This window comes from Euwallacea fornicatus, chromosome 14 (assembly GCF_040115645.1).
Source record: "Euwallacea fornicatus isolate EFF26 chromosome 14, ASM4011564v1, whole genome shotgun sequence".
Lineage (NCBI taxonomy): Eukaryota > Metazoa > Arthropoda > Insecta > Coleoptera > Curculionidae > Euwallacea > Euwallacea fornicatus.
Window position 1 is genome coordinate 771,076 of NC_089554.1, and position 22,976 is coordinate 794,051.

Sequence of the window (22,976 nt, forward strand, 5' to 3'; positions counted from 1 at the left end):
TCTGTATCATAAAAGTCATCTCCAGCTGTTCTGGTCTCCTTTTGACCTCATCGGAGCTGCGCTGGTGAACGCGGTCGTGATCGTACTCACGAATAAAACGTAATCTTTCTGGACCAAGTACGCAATTCATAGTCTCAAAAATCTTAAAAATGGATGCGGGGTCTTCGTTAAATATACATGCATTAATATGATTAGCAATTTCTGGGATTTTCTTACTAAATACGTAATAAGGCGCCAAACCCCAAACACAAGATTAAAATTCTCGTTATTATTTTACGTGTTAGAATTCAAACATCACTCGAAAAGATCGTGTTAATTCAAATCTTCATATATCGGTATAAAAACCTGTTGAGCTTCTTCATTGTAAGTAGGTGGATGGGAATGCGTAGTTCCCTTAGCATTATGCTGTTGTCACTTACACCACGAAACTTTAGGTTCAGGACAAAGGGGTTGTTGAGGCTTGTTGTCTTTAGAAATTTTGTGATAATAGTTAACCCATAGTGCTCTGGGCATATCCTCCACTAAATCGGGATGTTGTCGAGTCGCTAATTCGTAATACAATGACAAATATTGCATTACTTTGTTGTATAAAGTCGCAGTTTTCGGTTTGGGTTTCGATTACACGATACGGTTTGTTCGAAATGCCACCGATTTCGTCCATGACTACATTTGTACAAATAGTTTAAAAATATAACGTTCTATCCGATCACACTGTAAAGAAACATTTAAATAGATATTTGTAAGAAAAATCTCAACGTATAGCCTCGAACCCTAGCGTGCGCCGTTACTGCCCCTGCTTTGAAGCGTTATTATTAGTCAAAAAGAGAAAAAATTCCCATAAATCGACTATGGAACATTCATTCTGAGACCCTAAACTATCGAAAAAAAAGGCAAATATTTTTTACCCGTCACATTTGACTACCCCCTTAAACATATGGCAGAAATTTAAGGGGATATTTTATACAACCCTGGCGTTTTTATTAACGGTGGTCTTCCTGGACCTCCCGTGTGTGTAAATGAATCCTGTAGGAAATAACGCTTTTGGTCAATTTTCACAGAAATTGCCTCTTGTCTCACATCTCTACAAGCGCATTGTTTTAACAGAACATCTGCTACGCTTTTAGCAGATTTCGGTGCCAATCTAAAATAATTGAAAATACTCAAAGAGAAAAAGTCGTCGACTCACAGTAAAAAAAAAATAAAAATGTCGATCAATTATTGAGAAAGATGCGGATACTCCTTATAATAGCAAAACCAATGGAGTTATACACCTTTTTTGATCATTTCAGAGCACGTGTTCAATTTCCAAATGTCTCAGGACATTTATTTTCTATTAAAAATTGTTCAAAAACCAATTTTAATATTATTAATTGTTATTTGTCCAAATCAACTGATGAATAGTTTTAAATTTAATTCTGAAACATACGAAATAATTTTCGTTTTATTGGCCTTTTATTTAGTTGTTCGAATGAACGATTACGTCAGAGGAGGCAAAACATTTTGTGCTCCTTTAGAAGTAAATAACTCACATTAGTTTTTCTTCAGATGGAGAAAAATTAGCACTTTACTCTTCCAAGTGCAGAAAGTATATTTCTGAACCTATTTTTAGTTTATTATTCTCGCACGTCATTGAACTGTATTATCTAAAGGACAAAATCCATGTTATCGCGAACTATTAATAAAATTTACAAACAATTTCTCTTTTATCAAGTTTTGCAGCATTGAACAACTGAAACAGAAATGTTACGTATCAGACCCATTCAAGTCCTCTTAATCCCAGTTATTGCCTGCTCGATCATAGAAGAACATGAATCCTCAGCAACGAGAAACGCTGCAAATACCTCGATCGATGTGTGCTTTTATATCAAAAAGGGACACCCAAGAAGTTGCAAAACTTTCGAAAACCTGACGACGTTGGGTGAATTTATGTCGAAGCCACACGTGAAAGTTGAAATTCATGATCAATTTTTAACAAAGCTCCATAAATATTCGTTTTCGCGCATAATGTACACGAAAGAGCTAGTCATTGCGAACTGCGGAGTTCTGGAAATCGAGCCAGGTGCCTTTCATAACTCACTTTCCCTGCTAAAGTTCGACATTCAGAGAAACAGACTGGAAATTCTCAGAGAAGGTAGGGACAGACACACGTTTTCGGTTAACACAACATTTCTTTTAGGGGTGTTCAATGGGCTATTGATAAGCCATTTAAATTTGGCGCACAACAAAATCCGAACAATAGACCCGGATGCTCTCAGCAACATGCAAAATATCGAGGAAGTAAACCTATTAAACAACCTCATATCCGTCTACGACGTAAAATGGTTCAATAAAACACCCCTTTTGAAGTCATTATGTTTCCAAAACAACACCATTAGGGAAATCCCGGAAACAGCCTTCCGGAACCTGATTGACATGAAACATGGAATGAACTTATTTTACAGTTTTAATATGATTAAGACTGTTCATCCCAAAGCCTTTCAAGGTGAGCGAATCATTAATTTGGGCAAAAAATACACTGCGCATTGTTTTCAATATGTTCTTTTCTCTAAAATGCTGTGAAGTATCCTGTTTTGTATTGCTTTTTACTGCTTTAATAATTTAATAGTTAGCAGAATATTATGAGTATTCCAAACTAAAAAATGTCCTCCGGCGAGTTCTTGAAGGGCCGAAAAAGGACAGGATTACACTTAAAAACTAAAGCAGTAGCAGTTAACTAAATGGCCAAACACATGTCGGCCTCGGCATAAATCATAAAAGTATACTTTTTTTTGCTGCACATTTCTACCGCAACAGTGACCTAAGCGAGCTCTCTGATATGCCCATGAATTTCTTTCTGGTTATGATAATAAAGTCCAGATTTAAATCAAAGCCTAAACGTGGCCCGCAGTGTTACAAAAATCCCAAAATAAAGCGTTTTAATGTATATTGTGATCATTTTATCTAGCTAACATTTAATTTTGCAATAACTTTTTGTTTAGACATCGGTACGTGACAGAAGCTGTTCTTTAGGACTTCTTCAAAAGTTGTTTGTACATTTGGAATAATTACCCATAACTGCAAATTTTGAAATTTATTGACATAACTTGCATTTTCGTTAAGTGGAACATCTTGTATATTTTGTCATTTTTGCATTCTAAGGAAAATTCCAACAATATTTCGTATAACACTTGGTATATCTATCTCTTACCGTTAGCTTAGTATGCCAATTTAAAAGTTGAAAATAGTTTTCGTATTATGCAGGCAGTCTCAAACTTAAATAGTTTTCAATAAAACTAAAATTAACTTTTAAATTTAAATTAAAATTACAATTTAAGGATATTGGATTTTTTTCGGGTATACGTGAAAAGTAAAGTTTACGAAACTCCATGCAACGACAATCAAAAATTAAAACTATGTATAACAGACGTTGTTTAAAAATTAAAACAAAAACCAAAAATTCTCATTCATTCTTCGAGATATTCTACTGAAGTTGATCAAAAATGCGTTAAGCAACAGGATGGTCATATGCACCAATTCTTCCAACAAATAGTAGCAACTAATTAATTGTTATTTGTTTTTGGTTGTCAAAATTATTTTCATTGGTTAGCTAATACACGTATAATAAAAGAATAAGTTTATGATATTGTAAAAAAAATAATATCAATACTGCGTTTTAATGTTATTACCATTATTTACGGAGGGCTAATCGCCAACCTCGATAAGATGGTTTAAGTTAGAGGCCGGTTTATATGAAAATTATTATCAATTTTTAAATTGGCGTATTAAGCTAACGGTAAGAGATACACATACAAAATGTGATTTAAAACATGTTTAGGATTTTCCCTAGAATACGAAAATGAGTAAATATACACGATGTGTTAGAGAAACTGCAACAGAAAGATTGCTCTCACGCAATGCCCTAACATCTGGGCAATAAATTTGGTAAAGAGAGAAAGCAGAACCCAAAACTCGATACACCATTAGGTGCCAACCATGGGTACCGCGCTAATCACCTTTCATCTGGTTCACTTCCACTCTCATTTATGAAGTACAAATCGTAAAATATGTAGATAAAGGGCCGCAGTAAATTAAGATGGAATGTCTCGCAACAAATTCGCAAGTGGACAAGAACCAGAGGGTATTAGCGATAAGGCAATGGTGTAAAAGCATTAAGGTGGTGACTTTTTTACGAATTCGTAGAAAAAAACCAGACTCGGGGACCTGCATTTTTCGGGAAGGAGCACCACTCCTCTTGGAGCAAAGAACAGAACTGGTTCTCACCTCGTCGCGTTAACAGCAACTTCTCTCCTATCTCAATTTCTTAAGTCAGACCACAGAACTTTACGAACTTCTCACGCTCTCGTCACAATACAAATCTATACATGTATACATGGGCATTATTGTTAATAGTTTAATCACCACTCAACCCTTTATTTCAACTAGTCTGTGATTAAATTTAATGTAATTTGTGTAACCGAGTTTATATAATTTCTCGAACCTTTGGAACCCCATTACTTTATGACGGTAGCCCGTCTGGTCCTTCGAATCAACTAAGAAACCTCGTCAGCGTATTTGGATTCCTCTGTGGGTGCCTAGTAAGGCAGTCACTACTGTTAGGCAAGAACTCAGGGAGCCCTAGGCTTAAACACGATGTTTCACTTAAAAAAAAAATGCAAGGTACGTTAATATATGTAAAAATTTGTTAGTTATGGGAATTAATAATAAATTTATGTAGCATCGGGTGTTTTTGGTGCTACTTAAGATATACGATGTTGGTTATATCTTTGTAATGAAATCACAGATCAGAGAGAAGGTATACAAGTTTACGTTTATTAATACGGAATATACAGACTAATGAATGTAATGAGCGCGGACACGACGACTGCGTTACAATGACCGACCGTATCCCAAAAACAAGGGCAAGAAAAAGAGAGCCCTCCATGCCTTGTCCATCTTTAAGTACCAACACCCATGGTGATAAACCATGGGCGTACCTTGACCAGGGTGTCATCTGCACCATCTGCCGCATCAAACCGTGGCGTCTTAACCGGGAATTGGAACTGCAGCTGTGGGACCGACAAGGTCTATTGCGGGCAATTCCAGCACCGACAAAGCTCACTATATGCAGCTCCAATGCCGACCAGGTTTATTGCGGGGATTTCCAACATCGACAAGGCATGGCATGGGAAATTCTCATGCTCTGGCCAATGCCTACCAGCGCCGTGCCTCAAGGGGTTTTTCTAGCTTAAAAGTAATTTCTACTGTCTAACCCTTATCGAACTTATACTTATGCATATTTACAAAATGACTAGACACGAAACTAAAGCGCAGGGTTAGTTACGTAACCCTACATTTATAAAAGCACTTTGAAGAAATTTTAGACAACAGGTTTTGTCGAATACCGATATGTTCAAAAATAAGAGTTATAGCAAAGTAACATGTTATCAAGGTAATATAATCATACTATACAGTTAAGAAGTGTTACGTTAAATTTTAAACTTTTTTGGAACAATTTCTCATAATGTAATTCTATATGGCCAAAAATAATCTGTTCGAGTGAGTATCTAAATCCTTGAATGACCGTTTGGATCAGGTATCGATTTTTTTCAAAATCAGCCGAACATAACGAAACAATTATCCCTTGCAATATTTTGGTCGAGCAGTTTTTTTATACACGTTTTTGATAAATATCTTTTTCAGGTATGGGAAAAACCAAAATCAATAAATTGTTATTGGATCACAATTTACTTGAAAATTGGGGCGAAGAGTTATCCTTGAACATAAATGAGTTGGAAATTTGCTTTAATAGCATTAGATGCATAGAAGGCAATTTGCATGTGACGATTAAAAACAACAGCCTTCGTAATTTCATCGGAAATCCATATGATTGCGCTTGTTTGAAGGAAATGAAAACCATTGGTGATAATCGTGGAGAGAGGTCCAATTGGTTCTCAAATGAATATGCAAAATGCAGAGCATTTAATAAATCCGGCCTCAAACAAATTGAAGGTAGTAATATTCAGGTTTTTAGTTCTCGATTTGAATCAAACTTTCATGGATCCAAATTTAAACAAATAGTTTAAATCAAGAAAATACTTTGATCGTATTTTCTAATCAGTTTGTTCATCCATATTTAAAATCTATTGCAGCTAAAACCAAAAAGTCGCCTTAAGTATTTTACTCTTTCGTAGAAACTTACCATATTTCACTTCAATATTTAAAAAAGTCATGAATATTCTATTTTACATTGGACTTTCCAAAGACGTCCTATAGTCAAATGTCGGTTTGTTGTTTTTCCCGTCCCGGAACTAAATTATGCAGTCACATTATTTTCCACTCTGCTAACCGTAGCTCCGAATTTATATATCTAGAAATGGAGTTTCGTTCCTCTTTCGACTTTTTCCATTTTCCTATCCTAACCGAGACAAATATGCATTTAATTGGAGTTAATACCACGAACTGCGGCTATTTCAAGTGGTATCTATATTCGGTTAAATGAGGATGTATCTGGAAGTGGGGCGGTTGTGCTCGGTTTCCTAATCCGTATTTATTCGGTTTGTTTACAGTGCAAATAAAAGTTTTCCTTGAAACCATTATAAAGACAAACCGCCCTCACCGAGGGCAAAAAGAACAAAAGGGCCCGCACAAAAGAGTGTTCCATTTCCTAAGGGTTTTAAGTGATTTTTGTGTGAAGGGAAATCGCGAAGGAAAAGAAGCGTATATTAAGCTGCGAATTTACCATAATGCTTTAAATCATCAAAGTTAAAGCTTATTTGAAACGTTAGAGCAAATTCTTTGGTATAGAACAAAAAAAAAACGAAATCTTATAAACATCGGTAATACCGTCCATAAAAGTATATCGGTTTGAATGGTCAATGGTCTCTGGGTTGAACGCTAAAAGCGAAGGGAATAGAGTTTCAAAGGAAATACAGTTTTAAGGATATTTTATTTATAGATTAAGAAAGAGCCTTAGTTACTATAAATATGTTGAATAAAATTGAGTTCGAAGATAGTTTTATATTTTATTTAAAATTTTAGGATATCAAGTGCTTTATGCAGTGCTCAGTTTTTCAACCTGAATAGCATATGCATCTCACTTCAAGTAGTTACCTAAAAGGCAGCGAACGGCTAGTAATACGTATTTAAGTTTATATAAGACCAATTTAGTGCCTGTTTTGGGGTTTTTGAAACTACCTAGCCATGTGTGACCTCAATGACACTTTAGGGCAAATAAATGAATCAAGGGTTAACCTGAACTAACTTTCCATTCATTGAAAAATTTAAATGAAACCTACATACTCGGGAAAAATGAATATGGAACAATGGTTGTGCGTTTTTCTTCTTATTTTATATGAGATAATATATAGCTCAAACAATGTCATGTAATTCTAAAACTCCGTGAATACGTAAATCTTTCTGAACGCATTTTGTTTTAGAAGCCATCGGTAAGTCGTAAGAATACTTTTCCATATGCAATGTGTTCATGATATATACAGGGTGTTTCCCAACTACGTGTAAAAAATTTAAAGGCGTAATCCTCGACTGATTTTGAGTCAAAAATGTCTAATAAACATGTCCGCAAATGCCTTGTTTCCAAGATACAGGTTGTTGACTGAAAGACGTTGAAAAAGGTTTTAAAGGTTTCTAAAGGTTTGGTGGTATTTACTAACTTGTTTATTGTTAATTTTTTTTCCTACTTCCACTACTATAAACAAGAGAGTCAGTGTTATTTTGGTGTTTTACTCTCTAAAGTGAAAAAATTTAGTTCCGTGTCCCAAAAATCAGATTATACCTCAGTTTTGAAAATTTTTCAAATGCCTAATTACACTAATCAAGAAATGGCCAATATGGTTTTTGTTTACGGCTTTGCTGATGGTAAGTGTTTTTCTAAAATTCAAACACCAAAATTGAGTCATTTTAGAAATAAAATCTTTTTTTCTTGTCACATTTCAACACCCTGTATCTTGGAAACAAGGCATTTGTGGACATATGTTTATTAGACATTTTTGACTCAAAATCAGTCGAGGATTACGTCTTTAAATTTTTTACACGTAGTTAGGAAACACCTTGTATATATATATATTTATTTATCACCTTTTTTAATTATCATTTTTGGATATTCTCTGAATATTTTGACAACCTGTGGTGATTTTTAGTATCCAAACATGAAAAGAAAAAAATTTTTAAAATTTTGTATCTTCAACTGAAAATCGAAATGTTTGTTGGAAAATGGAAAGTACTCTTTTCTTGATCGGTCTCCCTTCTTTTGAATACAACCGTGAGTAATACGCCACCAGAAATTCACCCATTAATTGGTCTGGTTTTTAGAACAACAATATTAGTTGGAAATTTAGTACCTCTCCCAAGTAACTACTATTATAAGTATATCAGCGTGCATTTAAATTTTCTAGTAATTTAAAAAAGGGAAATAAACGTATTTCAAGACTGCTTTCATTTATACTAATTAAAGATAAAGTTTATTTACTCCGTTGAGCAAATACTCAGCTTTGAGTACTTTTAAAGATCACTTTTGGACTTAAAAATCACTTGACTTGGTAAAAGTTTTACTAGTCTTCGACTTTTCAAAAACTTTAATATTTCGATCTATCTTGTTAAAGAAGGTTTTTAGACACAAACTGAAAAATTAAGTGTAATGAATAGGGACAGAAATTTAACATAGGCCTAGCAAAAATTTAAATAAATAAATAATTATATATTGTTTAATTTTATTTATTAGTTCAATAATTAATAAGGGGTGCAGATATCGGATAACAGTACCTAATAATCAGCCAACGAAAAAGAACGTAAATTATGGCTTGGCTCTGTGAGAGCGATCTGAAACACGATTTTCTTCTCATAATTAGTCAATTATGGTCCTACTCAGATAATAGAATAGATTAAAGTCCTAACTAGATGCAGTCCTAACATGGCTTTTAATTATCAAAAACCTGAGGCTTCTCTGGCTATTTGTATTAATTAGCGAAAGAGTAAACATAGCTGATGAACTAATTAGTATACAAAGCAGGTGCTTTGCTCTGAAGCTGCACCACTTCTTGGTAATCAAATTTAAGGAAAGTTTTAGTATAGCCAAGTCGGTACACACTTCTGGAACAGGCTCTTTGTTATTTAATATGTGCAGGGTGAATTTGTCTGATTTACGTTGCATAAAGGACAAATACATGCAAGCTTTAATGGGCCGGATCAGGAGGGTTTTCGGTGGCAAGAAACGCATTTGCCTATTTTAAATAAGCGGAAATCTTATCTCGTTAGATGCGGCTTTAAGCGTAAGCCCGATTTGAATGGGGCTAAAGTTGAATAATTTGTGAATGTGGATTAGATTCGCTATGACGGGTCGGATTTCCTTGCCTAAAGCCTCGAAGAAGTAGGTTTGCTAAGTGTGGCGCTCTATTGAGTCCTTCGAAAATAATAATTGGGCTTTAAGGTGCATTAGGCGTATTGTGAAAATCGGCATGAATAGGTGCTGGAAAGTCGCTTTTCATTTTTCGAAAGCTATTAAAATTGCTATGAAATTTTGAACAGCTACCATTCTCTACGTGTGTCGAAATTTTATTAAAACTGCTATCAATTAAAGTCACGTCTACTATACTAGTGTTTATACAGCGCTTGTAAAAAGTATTGGATCAGGTTTATAACTTTCATAAACCCGATATTAAAAAAAAATTGCTTAAACACGTTTAATTTTATTTTTAAAGCGGCATTTAATGCATTTTTTTCGATTTACTAAATTTTTCAGCCCTATCCAGCTACTTCGACTAACTTTTTTTTCTCAAATGGAAAGGTGCCCATTGTATGAAAGGGGAAATGACAGTAAGACATAGAAATTTCAAATCATTTTTTACATACAACATATTTTGGTTTTCGTAGATTTCATTAGTAATTGAATTCAGTTATTAGGCATCAACCACAGTGAAAATATTTAAAAAAATAGATTATTTCTTTGAAAAGCAAAGAATTGTAACTTTAATCTTTTTGAGGTATGAAAGTCACATAAGTACTTACAAAGAGGTACGTCTCATATTTAAGGACAAATAGCTAACCCGATCTAATGATGGAAGTATAGTTTGTCGGATTAATAAAAAAAATTAACAAATTGGAAGTGTGAAAACTGCTCCAAAATGTGAAAGACCCCGTACAGCAACTGGTGATGATAGACCACTAGAAATTTTTTTATTTCACCATGAAAACCCCATACGGTCTACTAGCAAACTTGCCCAAGAATTTGATGTCTACACAATCAGTAAACAATCTTTTAAATTAGTAAAATTTCATTTACACAAAATTTTCCTTTCCCAAGAATTGACGCTTATAGATTTTGATCGCAGGATGGATTTTAGTGGGCAAAGAAGCATTCAGGAGGCTAGTCCCGTTTTTAGAATTTTATTTTTGGATGAAGCAATGTTTTGCTTAAATGGATCTACTTCTCGACATAATTGTCGCTACTGGTCTCTAGACAATTCTCATAAAATGTAAAATTTGCATACACAATATCCAAAAATCTCAATGTATGCATGGGTACCATCGGCCAACAGTTTATTGGTTTGTTAGTCAATGAGGGGAACTTAAACAACGCATTACAATTACACCTATTGCAAAACGAAATAGTGCTTTCCATTAATTAATCCAATTTTTCATAAAGAAAATAGGGAGCAAGTATCTTCATGAGATTTGTCCTTGAAGATGTATCGACAGAAGACGCGTAATAGAATAGCTGCCACAATCTACAGATCTTACATCTTTTAATTTTTTTGTAGAGCCTCCTAAAAGATTTAATTTACAAAAAGAGACCACAAACTTTAGATTATTTACATCTCAAAATTCAAACAGAATTAAAATTAATAACAGAAGCAACATTGGATAATTGCATAAAAGGACTCGCGGAACGGCTCACTCCTTCCCAAATTGTTATTGGAATCCAATTTAAACATTTATTGTAGGAATTTCAATTTTGTTTTATGTAATAGTGAGCTGCTTAATTTTGTATCTTTTAATTTTAGTTTTTACGGAAGCTGTAGATCCAATTCTAGTTTTAAGTATACCGTTGTATCTCTTATTGGATTGCGTTTCATTTGATATACTACAATGGGTGCTTTTATTTTTGAAAATAAAAGATTAGCAGAGATAACTGAATAGCAGCGAAAAATTTTAATATCGAAAATAATGCATTAAATGCCTTCTTTTTAAATCAAATTAGTAATAGTCAAAAAGTATTTGTTTAAAATATCAGATTTACGAATGTTATATAGTGTTGCAATGCATTTTATGCAATACTATATGTGGATTTGTGAAGGTTATAATTTTGGTTTCGTTCCTGGGAACATGCATTAGCAAATGAAGAAGGTTATCTATTCAATCGCGATCACCTCGAACTAGTTGACAGAAACTGTAAAATCTTCATTTGTCTCCGCAATCGAAGGGCCCGACTTCAATTTTATGTGTAAAAAATATATATGACTTTGGAATCAATTTGTCCAAAATGCATTGAATGCACCAGCACGATGTTTCCATATATGCTCGATAACACTAATTCGATTTTCTTTCTTTAGAAATCTGATCACGTATCCGGGCCGTCACGAAGTCGACATTTGCAAGGGTAAATAAGGGTGTCGGCGAAAAGTTCATCCGTCTTGTATCTGATGATGTATTCTTTCACGCCCTTGCAAAATTCACGATCCTTTCAACAGATATTTGACTCCGTTTTAGGGACACTCTGAAATTTTGTATTAAATTCGGGGACGGGGTTTTAAAAGGGCTTTTTGGGGCGGAACTGAGGATGTCCGAACATCGTGGTGTGGAAGTCGTTCGGGATTATTATTATTATTCAGCCCCTGTTGGTATTATTTACCATAGAAAACAATAATAACCGCTTTATTAATTGTCTCAATAAAGTTATACTAATTGGTTGAACTTCAGACCTTTTTTAAATACCCTTAATTAAATTCCTTGGCTACACAAAGTGGCAAAGGCGAAAAGAACAACAGCAAAGTTTGTTCACAAAACTTTCCCAACAGGGAATTTTTCCTTTGCGAAATACACTTCGGTATTTCCCAGACTTGGAAATTAATTATTGGCTATACTGTTCGGAAAATTGTTTTCTTTTTGCGGCTTTTCCGACATCGACCCTTTTCGATATGCATCGTTGAGCTGCCGAACATAAAATTCACACTGATTTGTAAAACTGCCATAGCGCCATGTCGTCGTTTGTTCTTTTTTTCAATTTTGCTGGCTTTCATCCAAGAGAAATTTCCAATTTGCAGGTCCGCTTTGACTCATTGGAACTTTTAAGCGGAACTCTATTTTGCGACCCCCTAATTGGACAGGGTCTTTTTGGACATATTTATGTCTACCACCTAGTTTCATCGTCGATATACACAAATTTTCGCAAGTAGTAAAAAACAGGTTTTCACATCTAACTGTATTTAAAAACCGATTTAACATTGCATTTCTGCCACGGAAAAGTGGCTTTTTTAAATGGAACTCTCCCTGTACTTTCACATATATAAAAATTAGAAATTCGGAAGTAATAAATAATCAATTATAAACAGCATCACATTTTTCAATAATCCAAATTTGTATTTTTTATGAGACTATCAGATAGATAATTTCGTACTTTCGTAACTGTTCTGAAGTAACGGGGGTTCAAACTGTGCCAAACTATTTGTTACGTATCAATATCGAGGAGTAAAATACATACTAGAAAATTACTTACTATATAAATTTTTTCTGTGAAAAATTATTACATGTTTCGCCAACTAAATTATACATTCACATTCTCCAAAGTGCTGACGTAAGCCTTAGAACAGAGCATTCGAAATTTACTTCAGCAGAAATCCACCCTTGAAGAGAAACTGCCCCATTTTACATCACAGATGGAATATCAAATTCTAATATAAGGGAATATATTATCAGATGAAAAATTCAATAGAACATTTAAAACACGCCGGGGTTGTTCGGGTTTATCTTCTTTCCTCTAAGCTAAACTTTTTTGCTCTGTTGTTAGGACACAAATTCGAAAATCATGGAGTCTATAATCTGTGATTCACGACCCGAAATGACTTGTCCCATTTACTATGTAATTCAGTCGAGGTTTTCTCACAAAATAGGGATGCATTTTTATCGGAATACATTGTCCTGTCCCACTTACAAACTCTGGCTAGTAGTGCGGAAACGATGTGATTGTATAATGCAGTTTGTGGAATGGAAAGTAAAAAATCTGAGGTTTGGGTTCGAAATGAGTTTCTTGTTCACATACATAAATGTATTTCACGATATAAAGCTCCCTTTGGGTTAGGTGAATTTAAAATATTCGTGTGGCATTAGAAAAGTAGCGTCCTACATCAGTCTAGGTGGCACCACCACTATTAACATAATTGAAAATGTTAAGATATTAAAAGGCTCATTACTTAGCTGTGGCCTAGTTTTTAATTACCGTGTGGGGTAATTAAATTACCAGTAGCTAACCTTAACCGATGAAATGTAATTTATAGTGCTTGGTAAAAGTTTTCTAGTCGTATTTCTCTCAAGGACTAACTTTTTAAACAAAAAATTGCCAAAATGCTTGACTTCTCCATTAGCTCTCCCGGAAGCCTCTCACGTATCAGGGTCTGGCACCGGGCCTAAATTTGCAAAGCAAATGAAGGTGTCTGGAAAAACTTCCTACGACATTGTATCCGATGATGTATTCTTTTAAGCTCCCATATAATTCACAAGCATTTTAACAAGTATCCCGGTTAGGCCCTCGGGGATAATATAGAAGGGCTGTCGCAATCTATTTAATGAAACTGTGTTTTCAGGGCGGGCTTTTTGTAAATCCGTTGAGAAGGGGTTGAAATATTACTTTTGTACTGTAATTAACTTTACATGAAGTCGTTTCTAAAGCTTGGCGGATAGAAAAAATATTTCTGGAAAAAGCTTACAGCCATTTAAGGAACGTCGACCAGAGTTAACCAGACGTCCTCTTTAAAATAAGCTCCGCTTTGATCTTGGCAATAACAAAAAGGGTTTCTTAGATTTCCAGTTTTCTCTGGGAATTTCGCAATGCCAACGGCTAAAGAAGCAAAACACCGTCCGATTTGTCAAGCCACTCGGAGAAGTGAATCAAAGAACTGTCAAGACACTCGACTTTCCACTGACTAACAATTGCCCAGGACAGCTAATGACTTCTTTTACGTTAAAGGGTGGACAGGAGACTTTTTTTTTGTTACCAGGCTATAAAATACGAGGTTTGTTCCCATGTAATGACTTTAATTTGTAATACTCTTATATTAAGTTGACTTCGAAAGTACTAAAATTTATTAGAAAACTCGCAGCCTAAATCACGGTGTAATAGTAATGGGTTTGTTATATAAGCCATTACCACACGCGAGTAAAACTCTGCTTGAAGATTTGCAATCCGTGGTGTCACAAGTATTATACGCACAAAACTTTATCTACACAATCTAGTAATTACTATTTACTACACTGCTTCAAGGGCGGTAATGAACATTACTGCACGCCATTTCAGTTTTTAAAATAATGAGATTATCGGTAGTAAATTCAAGCAAGAGAAAGTTTGAGATGATCGTTTGTGCTATCTATCTTTACAAAAGAAATTGAATTGTAGAAACTCTCCAATCACCATCTCTCGTTGAAAAGAGAACAAAAAAAAATCAATTCCGAGGGCTGATAACTCTATCAGCATTGAATTATAGTCTAAGAAAATAACGAACTGCTGGCGGCATGAGGAGTATTATTCCAAAAAAATAAAAGAAATAACGAACAATTTTCCTCAAACGTATAGAACATATATACAACAATTGTTTCTCAGCGTCCTCTTTTCAATAAAAGGCTGGTTGCCTGCGGCCGTTTGAGTAGTCCCAAATAGCATAAAATGGATAATGATCTGATCTTCGAAAAGAGACTTTTTTAAATGAAGAGTTTATTACTCAGATCCGTAAACTCCACTCCTCATTTATGCATTCAGTGCGTCTTAGATATCCTCGAAAGTCTTCCCCTGCTCTCCGGTAGATATGATAGTAAATATAAAAAACTGGAAAGAGAATACCAAAGTTTTATTGCAGCTTCCATAACCCACTGTAACCACAAAAGCCAAAAAACAGTTTAGTATTACTAGATATGAGCTGATGGAGCCCATTATAGCTCGTGAAAACATCTCTAAAAGTGCCAACCATGGAATTGATCCCATACTGAATGAGGATGTTATTATGAAGAAAATCAAGGGCATCAGTGGCAGCCATCTTATTGATTCTATTGTATCTGCGGAGTCAATATTCTGATCTGTAAGGCGAAAATAGATTGCCATCCGTAATGTCGAGAATGCCATCAATCGTGATGAGAGACTCACCAATACTTTCAATCTTAAAGTATTCATGCAGTATGCACATACTGTAGCTACGACCTAGACAAGTACAATAATGCAAACGCCAAGTTCAGGCTTGACACTCGAAGCTGCTTGCTTGAAGATCGATCCCGATTAGAACATAACAGCATTGATTCCGCAAAACTGTTGATAGAAGATAGACATGGAATAAATCAGAGATTTCTAACCTGATTTAGATTTCAATTATTCTTTGAGTTGTCCCTTGAGTTTCTCATTTTTATTATCCTGTCTGTCAGCCTCAATAATCTTCTCTAAAGGGTTATAGTTTCTGCCTCGCAGCTTCGAATAAGCTGCCACTTCTTCATTAAACTTTTGTTTGTCGTTAAGGTTGATCAGTGATTCTGGCCGAAATATAAAGAGGATGCCAAAAGTCACTGCGTAAATAGTGAAGAAAATGATTATTGGCATCATCCAGCCAAAGAAGATGCCGATGGTTATGAAGAGTTGCGTGGATGTCTCTGCAAGCCATAAATAGTAGAGATAGTGGTTTTAATTTGATGAAGTAACGAATTTAAGGTCTTCCAAATGTTGATCTCACTAATTTCACTGGTATAAACGGGTGCTACGATGCAGAAGGAGATCCTCCATTGCAGTCAAAAACAGCCCCACTAGTGGCATTGCCAGATGTTGCGTGAAAATAATCTAGAGCCATCCTGTTGTGAAGGATATGAGGATGAATAATGCGGTCAGTTTCCTGCCTATTTTATCTGCCACAATGCTAATGGGAAAGCTTATGCACATTGCTTCTAAACTCATAAATGATCCCGCCCATGAAAGGTTCAGCTTCACCTTGTTTCGAACGCTATTTTCCAATATTTTAACATGTCAGTGATAAACGAAAATTTCCTTTTTTTGTTTTAACGAAAATATGTCTTATATTTTTGTGTTTAGTATGTTCATAGAAAGAATATTTTCATTTCGCAACTAGTTATAAAATAAAATCGGATAGGTATCTTCATTTCGTCACTAAGAAAAAAGTTTATAAGGTATCTCAAATTCAATGATTAAAGAGATATTTCTGTTATTATTAATATAAAACACTCTGTACATAAGTAGTAATGTGCGTCTCATGTAGAATTTATATTTTTGGATTATGCTAGTTTTCAGTGGACTGTACTAACAAATCTTCAAACTATCATATAGTGTGCTTTCAGGAAATTTGGGTCAAGTAATGATACCAGCGAAACCCATTCGATTTAACTCAATCCTGTGCAAAGCAGGAACGACGTCGCTTTTATTATTCACGATGCATCTTAAAATACACTCGAAAGAATATACTTTTCATTGTGTTTGTTAAATTTCCAGCAACACTTTCAGGGCACAGCCTGCAAAACAGACATTAATCAGTCTCGGAAAGCTAAGACGGGGCAAACAACTGGACTCTGAGGATCTGGAATTCTAAATTTATAGTCGGTCTTGTTAAGGCTGGTGGCTATTGTTTTAGGACTCTTTTCCAGACAGAAAGAACAATAAGACCTGAGGTTTTGAGATCAGAGCTGTTGACGTTAAAAGGGGTTGTGGTGAATTTGGATAAATGAGTTTGGGGATTTTACTTCTAGATATATTTGAGGTCCACGAGATGAGAGTGCCAGTGCCCATTGCTTCGGTAAAGATGCAGATGGTCGCAAAAAACTGGGGAAGCTTTTTGTCTTTTTTCAGACACATCTCAGAAAATTGGAAATAAGCAGAGTGACAGAAAATTTTCCTCACTAGTGACAATAAGAGCACAAAATAGTTATAAAAGAACACTTTAAACTGGTGTCAGCTATGAGAGATAGGTTGACTAGTGGAACCTCAGCGATTTGATACAAATTAAAGGCGGATAAATACTTACAGATGAAGCAAATTTTTGTTTCAATAAAAAAATTATTTAATATATTCATTATTATTGCTCATGCCATTCAATATCAAATTCAAATGATCTCAGTTGACGTTTCCAAGGTTACTAAAAAGGAGGCAGTGCACTAGCAAAATTACTAGGTTAAAAAATAGCTAAATCAGCAACACGCGATTTTCTGAAAGAAAATCTAATGACAGATAGATCCGATTTCTTCAGCCCTTCTTTTTTATGGCCGGGGTTCAGCGGTAACAGGGGAGTTTTCTTCGTAAGGCTCCTCGAGGGGACCATTTACCAGAATTTTCTTGATAAGCGTGCATAAGATTTCACCCGGATATCGTTCAGACTCAAGTCACCCCCGTTGGTATTTAGATATTTGGACACATAAATCCAAATTATTCCTCCAATATCGAAGAAACTAAATTTGAAGTAAAAGGCATAATCTAGTCGTTTTAAATATTTAGTCATCTTCCTAATAAATCATCGAAAGACATGTATAATTAAATCACAGGAGTATTTTCATTCTCACCTCTCACAACGGCACATTACTATATACAATGATAACTAAAACACACCGAGTAGCTCATTATTTATATTAACACATATCTGCAATAGTACGAGGATAGTCCCAGTAGTACCTCGCCTAACACTTAGAGAACAATAAATTGAAAAATATTACGTTATATTTTAACATAATTTTCTTTAAGATTAACATACTGTCCCAGCGATGTTTTATCGCTTGTAAACCCTGTTTATAACAAGAATCTTCGAATGTTTCAGAATAAGCATAAACCTCCAACACTACTTCTCCATTATTAACCAAGCTCTTTCCACTGAGCCATTTTTTCTAATTTCGAGATAGAAAATCGTCGGATGCTGAATCTGACCGATAGGGTGGGTGAGGAAAAACGTCGAAACCAAGTTGATTGATTTTGGTCATTTCGATGACGGAAATTTGAATTGCACTCGTATAGAGTTTTCCAAGAATGTTTTTTGTGGGTCTTAATCTCTTTCGCTTCATGCAAACTGAATTCTCTCAAAAGACGTGGGAAGTCTTCGCGACAAGTTCACATCTAGATATAGACAGAGACATTGCGAATGGTGATGTTTTGTTCGTTTAATTAAACAACCACTGACCGAGCTAAATTGTGACAATGCACAAATAAATTGCAACACAACGCGTAATTGAATTAACGGCGAAGTTAGCGTCGACATTCGGCACCGCAAATCCGCCACATTAACGCCGATTCTTGTAGAAAGGAAACCGGCTCGGGATATTCTGGATCGTTTTTGTTATCTGCTAGTTGGGATTGTTTCTCGTAACTTTGCCAGGCGCCGTCGACGTTCCAGACAAACGGCGAAATATATGGCGACATTTTCATTTCGCAAACATAACTCGAAATGAGCCCTGCGAAAGATAAACTATCTCTAATATCTACCCTTTGCTGGTTGGGGGATTGCTAGTTGATTGATTGCTTCCAGCATCGGCTTTAGTGGCTTTTTCTGGAAAAGTAAATAAGATTTCTAATTTTTTGAGTCTCGTCATGATTTGAAAATGCTGAAAGGGATGCGGATTAAAATGGAAAGTAAATATTTCTTATATCTTCAATGCGTCCCAGATAGGGACAATTTTAGTAAACAAATTATGAGTTTGTTTTCTTAAAACACTACCCTGAAATCGCCAGTAGTTTCCGAAAGTCAAAGACTTCCCTCAAGAATTGAATCGCTTTAAAACAATTTCAACATTGAAATGTTGATACTATGGAGCTTCTTACTGGATTTTTTAAGCCTCCATGTGTTTTGAATCATTATTTCAAATATGAGCTTTACTTATAGATTTTTATAGTGACACCACTAGATTATCTAACACAAACTGAAAAATCCGGACCGAAAAATTCAGTCATTTTAAAAACACAAAAACTATACTAGAAAACTGAGCCAAACTTGAAAAACTGTAATTATAAAAAAAACAATTTGGACAGCTTCTTTCCAGTTACTTTAGGGCTTTGCGTATTCTCAGTGACCTCCTAAAATATCAACTGTATATGCTACTTTTTTTTATAAACTCTCAAATTTCCATTATCTGATCAAATATATACGGGTTTAACTCGCCTTGCAATGGAAGGATACAGAGTGGCAATGAAAGCTTCTAATATTGATTTTTCCCTACATCAGGATATGCTTGGTGAGTGGAAATATAGGTGAATAAAAAAACAAGATTTTGCAGTTATAGATCCCTTTAGTGGTTATGATTTAAATATTAGACGAGGCCCTAAACGATCCTTGTCAGTGGTGTACAGTGACGTTGAGTTACCTTTTCTTTGGTCAAATCTCCCATCTCGTCAGGATGATTTATATTATAGGTCAGGTCACAGTTTGATTAAAGTCAGGTCAAATCTTTTGGCATTCACTTTATATTCAAATCAGGTCCAGTCAGAGACAAACAGTGCAAAATTAATGTTGCAATGATTATATGTAGAAAAAATACGAATTAGTGTTGGATGACATTATCTGATATTGTTAAGAGGTTCTTTCAATAAATGAAACCGCGAAAACGCCGAATGTGACTTGCACTTATATCAAATAATGTAAGAGTTTTGGTCTAAGTAGGAAGAGGGAGAATGCTTAATTGAGCGGGTTACACACTATGATTTCGATCACATCCCGATACCGCCGGAGCTTCCACATGAAGAGAAGAAAAAAGAGAGGAAAAATTACTTCGATTATCCCTTAAGTACTAAACCCGAGGAATTCCAACCAGGGGCGCACCACCACCAAGAGCCCTTATGGGCTATGACTAAGCCGGATGTCATAAATCGTGACCATCTGGGGAATATTTGTACTAGTCGCTTTTCTGGGAATACTGCAGGCCCAACGAACTGTCCATCATGGCAATAGTCCCGACCGAGAAAGCTTCCTTTGACTAGTAGCATATTTCCCAACCAAAACACCCTTAGTTTTGGCTTGATGGGCCATGTGGTCTGGCATTAAGATGGTATTCTCAGCAGAAGTATCGCCGTACATGGGCGTAACTTAAGGGATAAAATACAAATACATAACAAAAGCCAAAATTAACAACAACAAATAAAAACCAATAACTTAAAGTCCCTAACAAATGTAACCTACATATTATGTATCAAAACCATAGTATTTACCTGAGTTTAATTCTCACTATCCCTTTTCTATTTGCTCCCTCTAGTTAGTGAAGGGCTGCGTTATATTGGATTAAAAAAAAAGAACGATTATACAAAATTATTAAAAGAAAACGAAAAGAACAAATGTTCAAACTACAAAAAGAGAATGTTTTAATTTAATTTTTCTTATATATTTTTTTAATCTAATTTCCATCTAGCAGGAAATCATTAGCAAAAATGTCAGACACTGATTTTAATTATTAATTTCCAACGTCGATAATTTGAAATTTTATAGACTTAATTTCAAAATTGTGTGAACTAAAATTATTTATTTGGGAATCTGCAAATTACCTGAGGATCATGAAACAGACACTCTAATTGGCTCTTCGTGTTACACCTCCTTTGTAATAATTAAATGAATTTGTATAATAAATTCTACCAATCTTACGTTCACAGCAGGACTTTGAAAGGTAAATTAATAAGTATAACCCACCAAAAGTACCTTCAGATGTTTAGCTCTCCAAAGAGTAGACGAAAACTGAAACACGTGGCAAAACCGCCATTTTATAAAAATATTAATCTAAAACTCGCTTCAATTCCAGAAAAAGTTGGCTGCTGACACTGGAAAAAAGTTTAAACACCTCTAAAGTTCCTGGATGTGTTGCAGTTACAAAACTTCAGATAGCAGCACTCAGGGGACGAGCCTCGTATATCCAGTTATTGCTGTTCCAGGCCATATCATTATAATGCAGGTGCATATGAAAATAAAATATGAAGGCCACATTTCACAGTCAAAACAAGCGCATAGACATCTACATTCCACTACGAGCACATTTTAACATGGATATCATGTTGAACGCAAATACATAATAGAGCACCTCTTTTAACGTTGTTTTACGAAATTAATGGGGCAATTATGCCCTTGAGTAAAAAGTGGTTTTAATTCGACCCCATATTTTATTTCTCCTGTTTACGAAAGAGGGGTAATAAGCGCCATCCTCCCCTTCAGCCGTGTGGATGGCAAACGCGAGCTTTATTTTCGCATTTCCGCTGTCAAAACGAGACTCACAGTATAAAAATATAGAATGAGACGGATGACAAGGTTAAAACGTATACAGGAGGTCTTGAAACAAAATCAATCACTTTTCTTTTCGTAGCTTTCACGGGGGAGGGGGTATATAAAGCAATTTAAATCAATATCAAATAATGAGTATTACAGATATCGTTAGAAATGATCGCCATTGTGTTTTGCACAAAAATTAGAACGTCCCCATAAAGACCGCCGACCATATTTCAAATTCTAAGTACACATTGTAGAAGTAGAATTCTTATGCGCCTTATAAATTCCTCTTGGGAGTTACAGGGCCAGAATACACATTCTCCTTCATAAACTTCCAAACATTAAAATCTAGAAGTGTTGGTTCTACTGATCGAGGAGATCAAATAATTAGTCTTTCTCGATATTCCGACCTCCATGGATAGTTTCCATTCAGCCAGTTCCTCGCTACAAGGGAATCATGTGAAGCATGTCCGTCTAATTCTGCTCTTAACTTATGTTCAGAATTTGAGCCAAATATCTTTAAAACTTTGGGACCTATAAAAAATGAGTTTAAAAAAATATAAAATCTCAAAACCCTGTATTTCGTTAACAAAGCATTTCTCGAATGTAGTTTACATAGCAAATTAATCGTAAATTTATGCATAGAACACGTGATTAAAATCCTACACCAAAAAATCCTGTCTACAGGATATTTGGTAGAGCGATAGAAAATTCTCAACGAGAAGTATACAGGGTCATTTTGAATTCGTGAAACCATATTTATTCTCATACAAAGTTTTCTCATTTTTGAAATATCGGTCTTCTTGGTTTTTATATGAAATAATTGAGTTGATACAATTAGGTCAATTTTTTTAGTATAAAATATTTTCTGCTTCCGGATTTTTTTAATATTCTTAATACACATATTACAAAACAAAACAAAAATTAATTAAAAATTATAATTACAAACAGTTATATTGTATAAACAAATTATTGTTAAAATACTTTTGTCCCGTTTCAAACAGAATGTTTCCCAATGCAACGCTTTTCAGTTCAGGAAAATCAAATTGTCTTAAAAACTTCTCTGTTATGTACTCATTTAAATGATTTATGACTTTATCATAAAATTGTAATGCACAAAAGTAAAACCGAAAGGTAATCTTACAACAAGGAAATAAGCGTCGTTAAATTTAAATAAATATTTAATATTTTAAAACTTATAGCACTAGTTCTAACTTACACAATACTACTATTCATTAATTTCGTTTTCAAAATAAAACCCTCCATTTATAATGCATTTAGTTGCCTTCTCTACTATGCTCTCCCCACTCTCCCTCCTTGCCCGGTGTTTCAAAAACGGCGAGACTTCGTACACGGAAAAATATGGTTATACAGGGTAAGTCGGGAGGATCGTGCCAAACTTCAGGAGCGTGTTGTACATGAAAAATAAATGTAAAAAAACTCAAATGTTGTTGTCCGATTTTCGTTTGTTTACAAGTTATAGCGTAAATAAATTTTTTTAACTAGGATTCTATTTACCATAAACGTACCTTTCCTGGACGTTGTATTGGTCGTGGTGGCCCTATTAGT

At 34.9% G+C, this 22,976-nt stretch overlaps 2 protein-coding genes and 1 pseudogene across 7 annotated transcripts in view; 2 read left to right on the plus strand and 1 right to left on the minus strand.

The window, feature by feature from the left end:
- The window catches only part of LOC136343332 (neurotrimin-like), a 307,358-nt gene that overhangs the window by 115,761 nt on the left and 168,621 nt on the right, over positions 1 to 22,976 (plus strand). The window lies entirely within an intron of this gene.
- Positions 1,712 to 7,325, plus strand: LOC136343317 (leucine-rich repeats and immunoglobulin-like domains protein sma-10). Of its 2 annotated transcripts, none has more exons than XM_066289976.1 (3): positions 1,712 to 2,131; positions 2,177 to 2,482; positions 5,680 to 7,325. In XM_066289976.1, the coding sequence occupies exons 1-3, from the start codon at positions 1,741 to 1,743 to the stop codon at positions 6,060 to 6,062; spliced, it is 1,080 nt and encodes a 359-aa protein (XP_066146073.1). In that variant the 5' UTR covers positions 1,712 to 1,740; the 3' UTR covers positions 6,063 to 7,325. The 2 variants fall into 2 exon arrangements, with proteins under 2 accessions (XP_066146073.1, XP_066146074.1); XM_066289977.1 differs by lacking the exon at positions 5,680 to 7,325 and adding an exon at positions 2,979 to 3,850.
- Positions 14,966 to 17,259, minus strand: LOC136343227 (solute carrier family 2, facilitated glucose transporter member 8-like; annotated as a pseudogene).

Excerpts from the sequence above, each read along its gene's own strand:
- LOC136343317 (XM_066289976.1), top strand. The coding sequence starts at position 1,741 with ATGTTACGTATCAGACCCATTCAAGTCCTCTTAATCCCAGTTATTGCC. Across the intron at positions 2,132-2,176 it reads ACTGGAAATTCTCAGAGAAG|GGGTGTTCAATGGGCTATTG; the intron begins GTAGGGACAGAC and ends CATTTCTTTTAG. Across the intron at positions 2,483-5,679 it reads TCATCCCAAAGCCTTTCAAG|GTATGGGAAAAACCAAAATC; the intron begins GTGAGCGAATCA and ends TATCTTTTTCAG.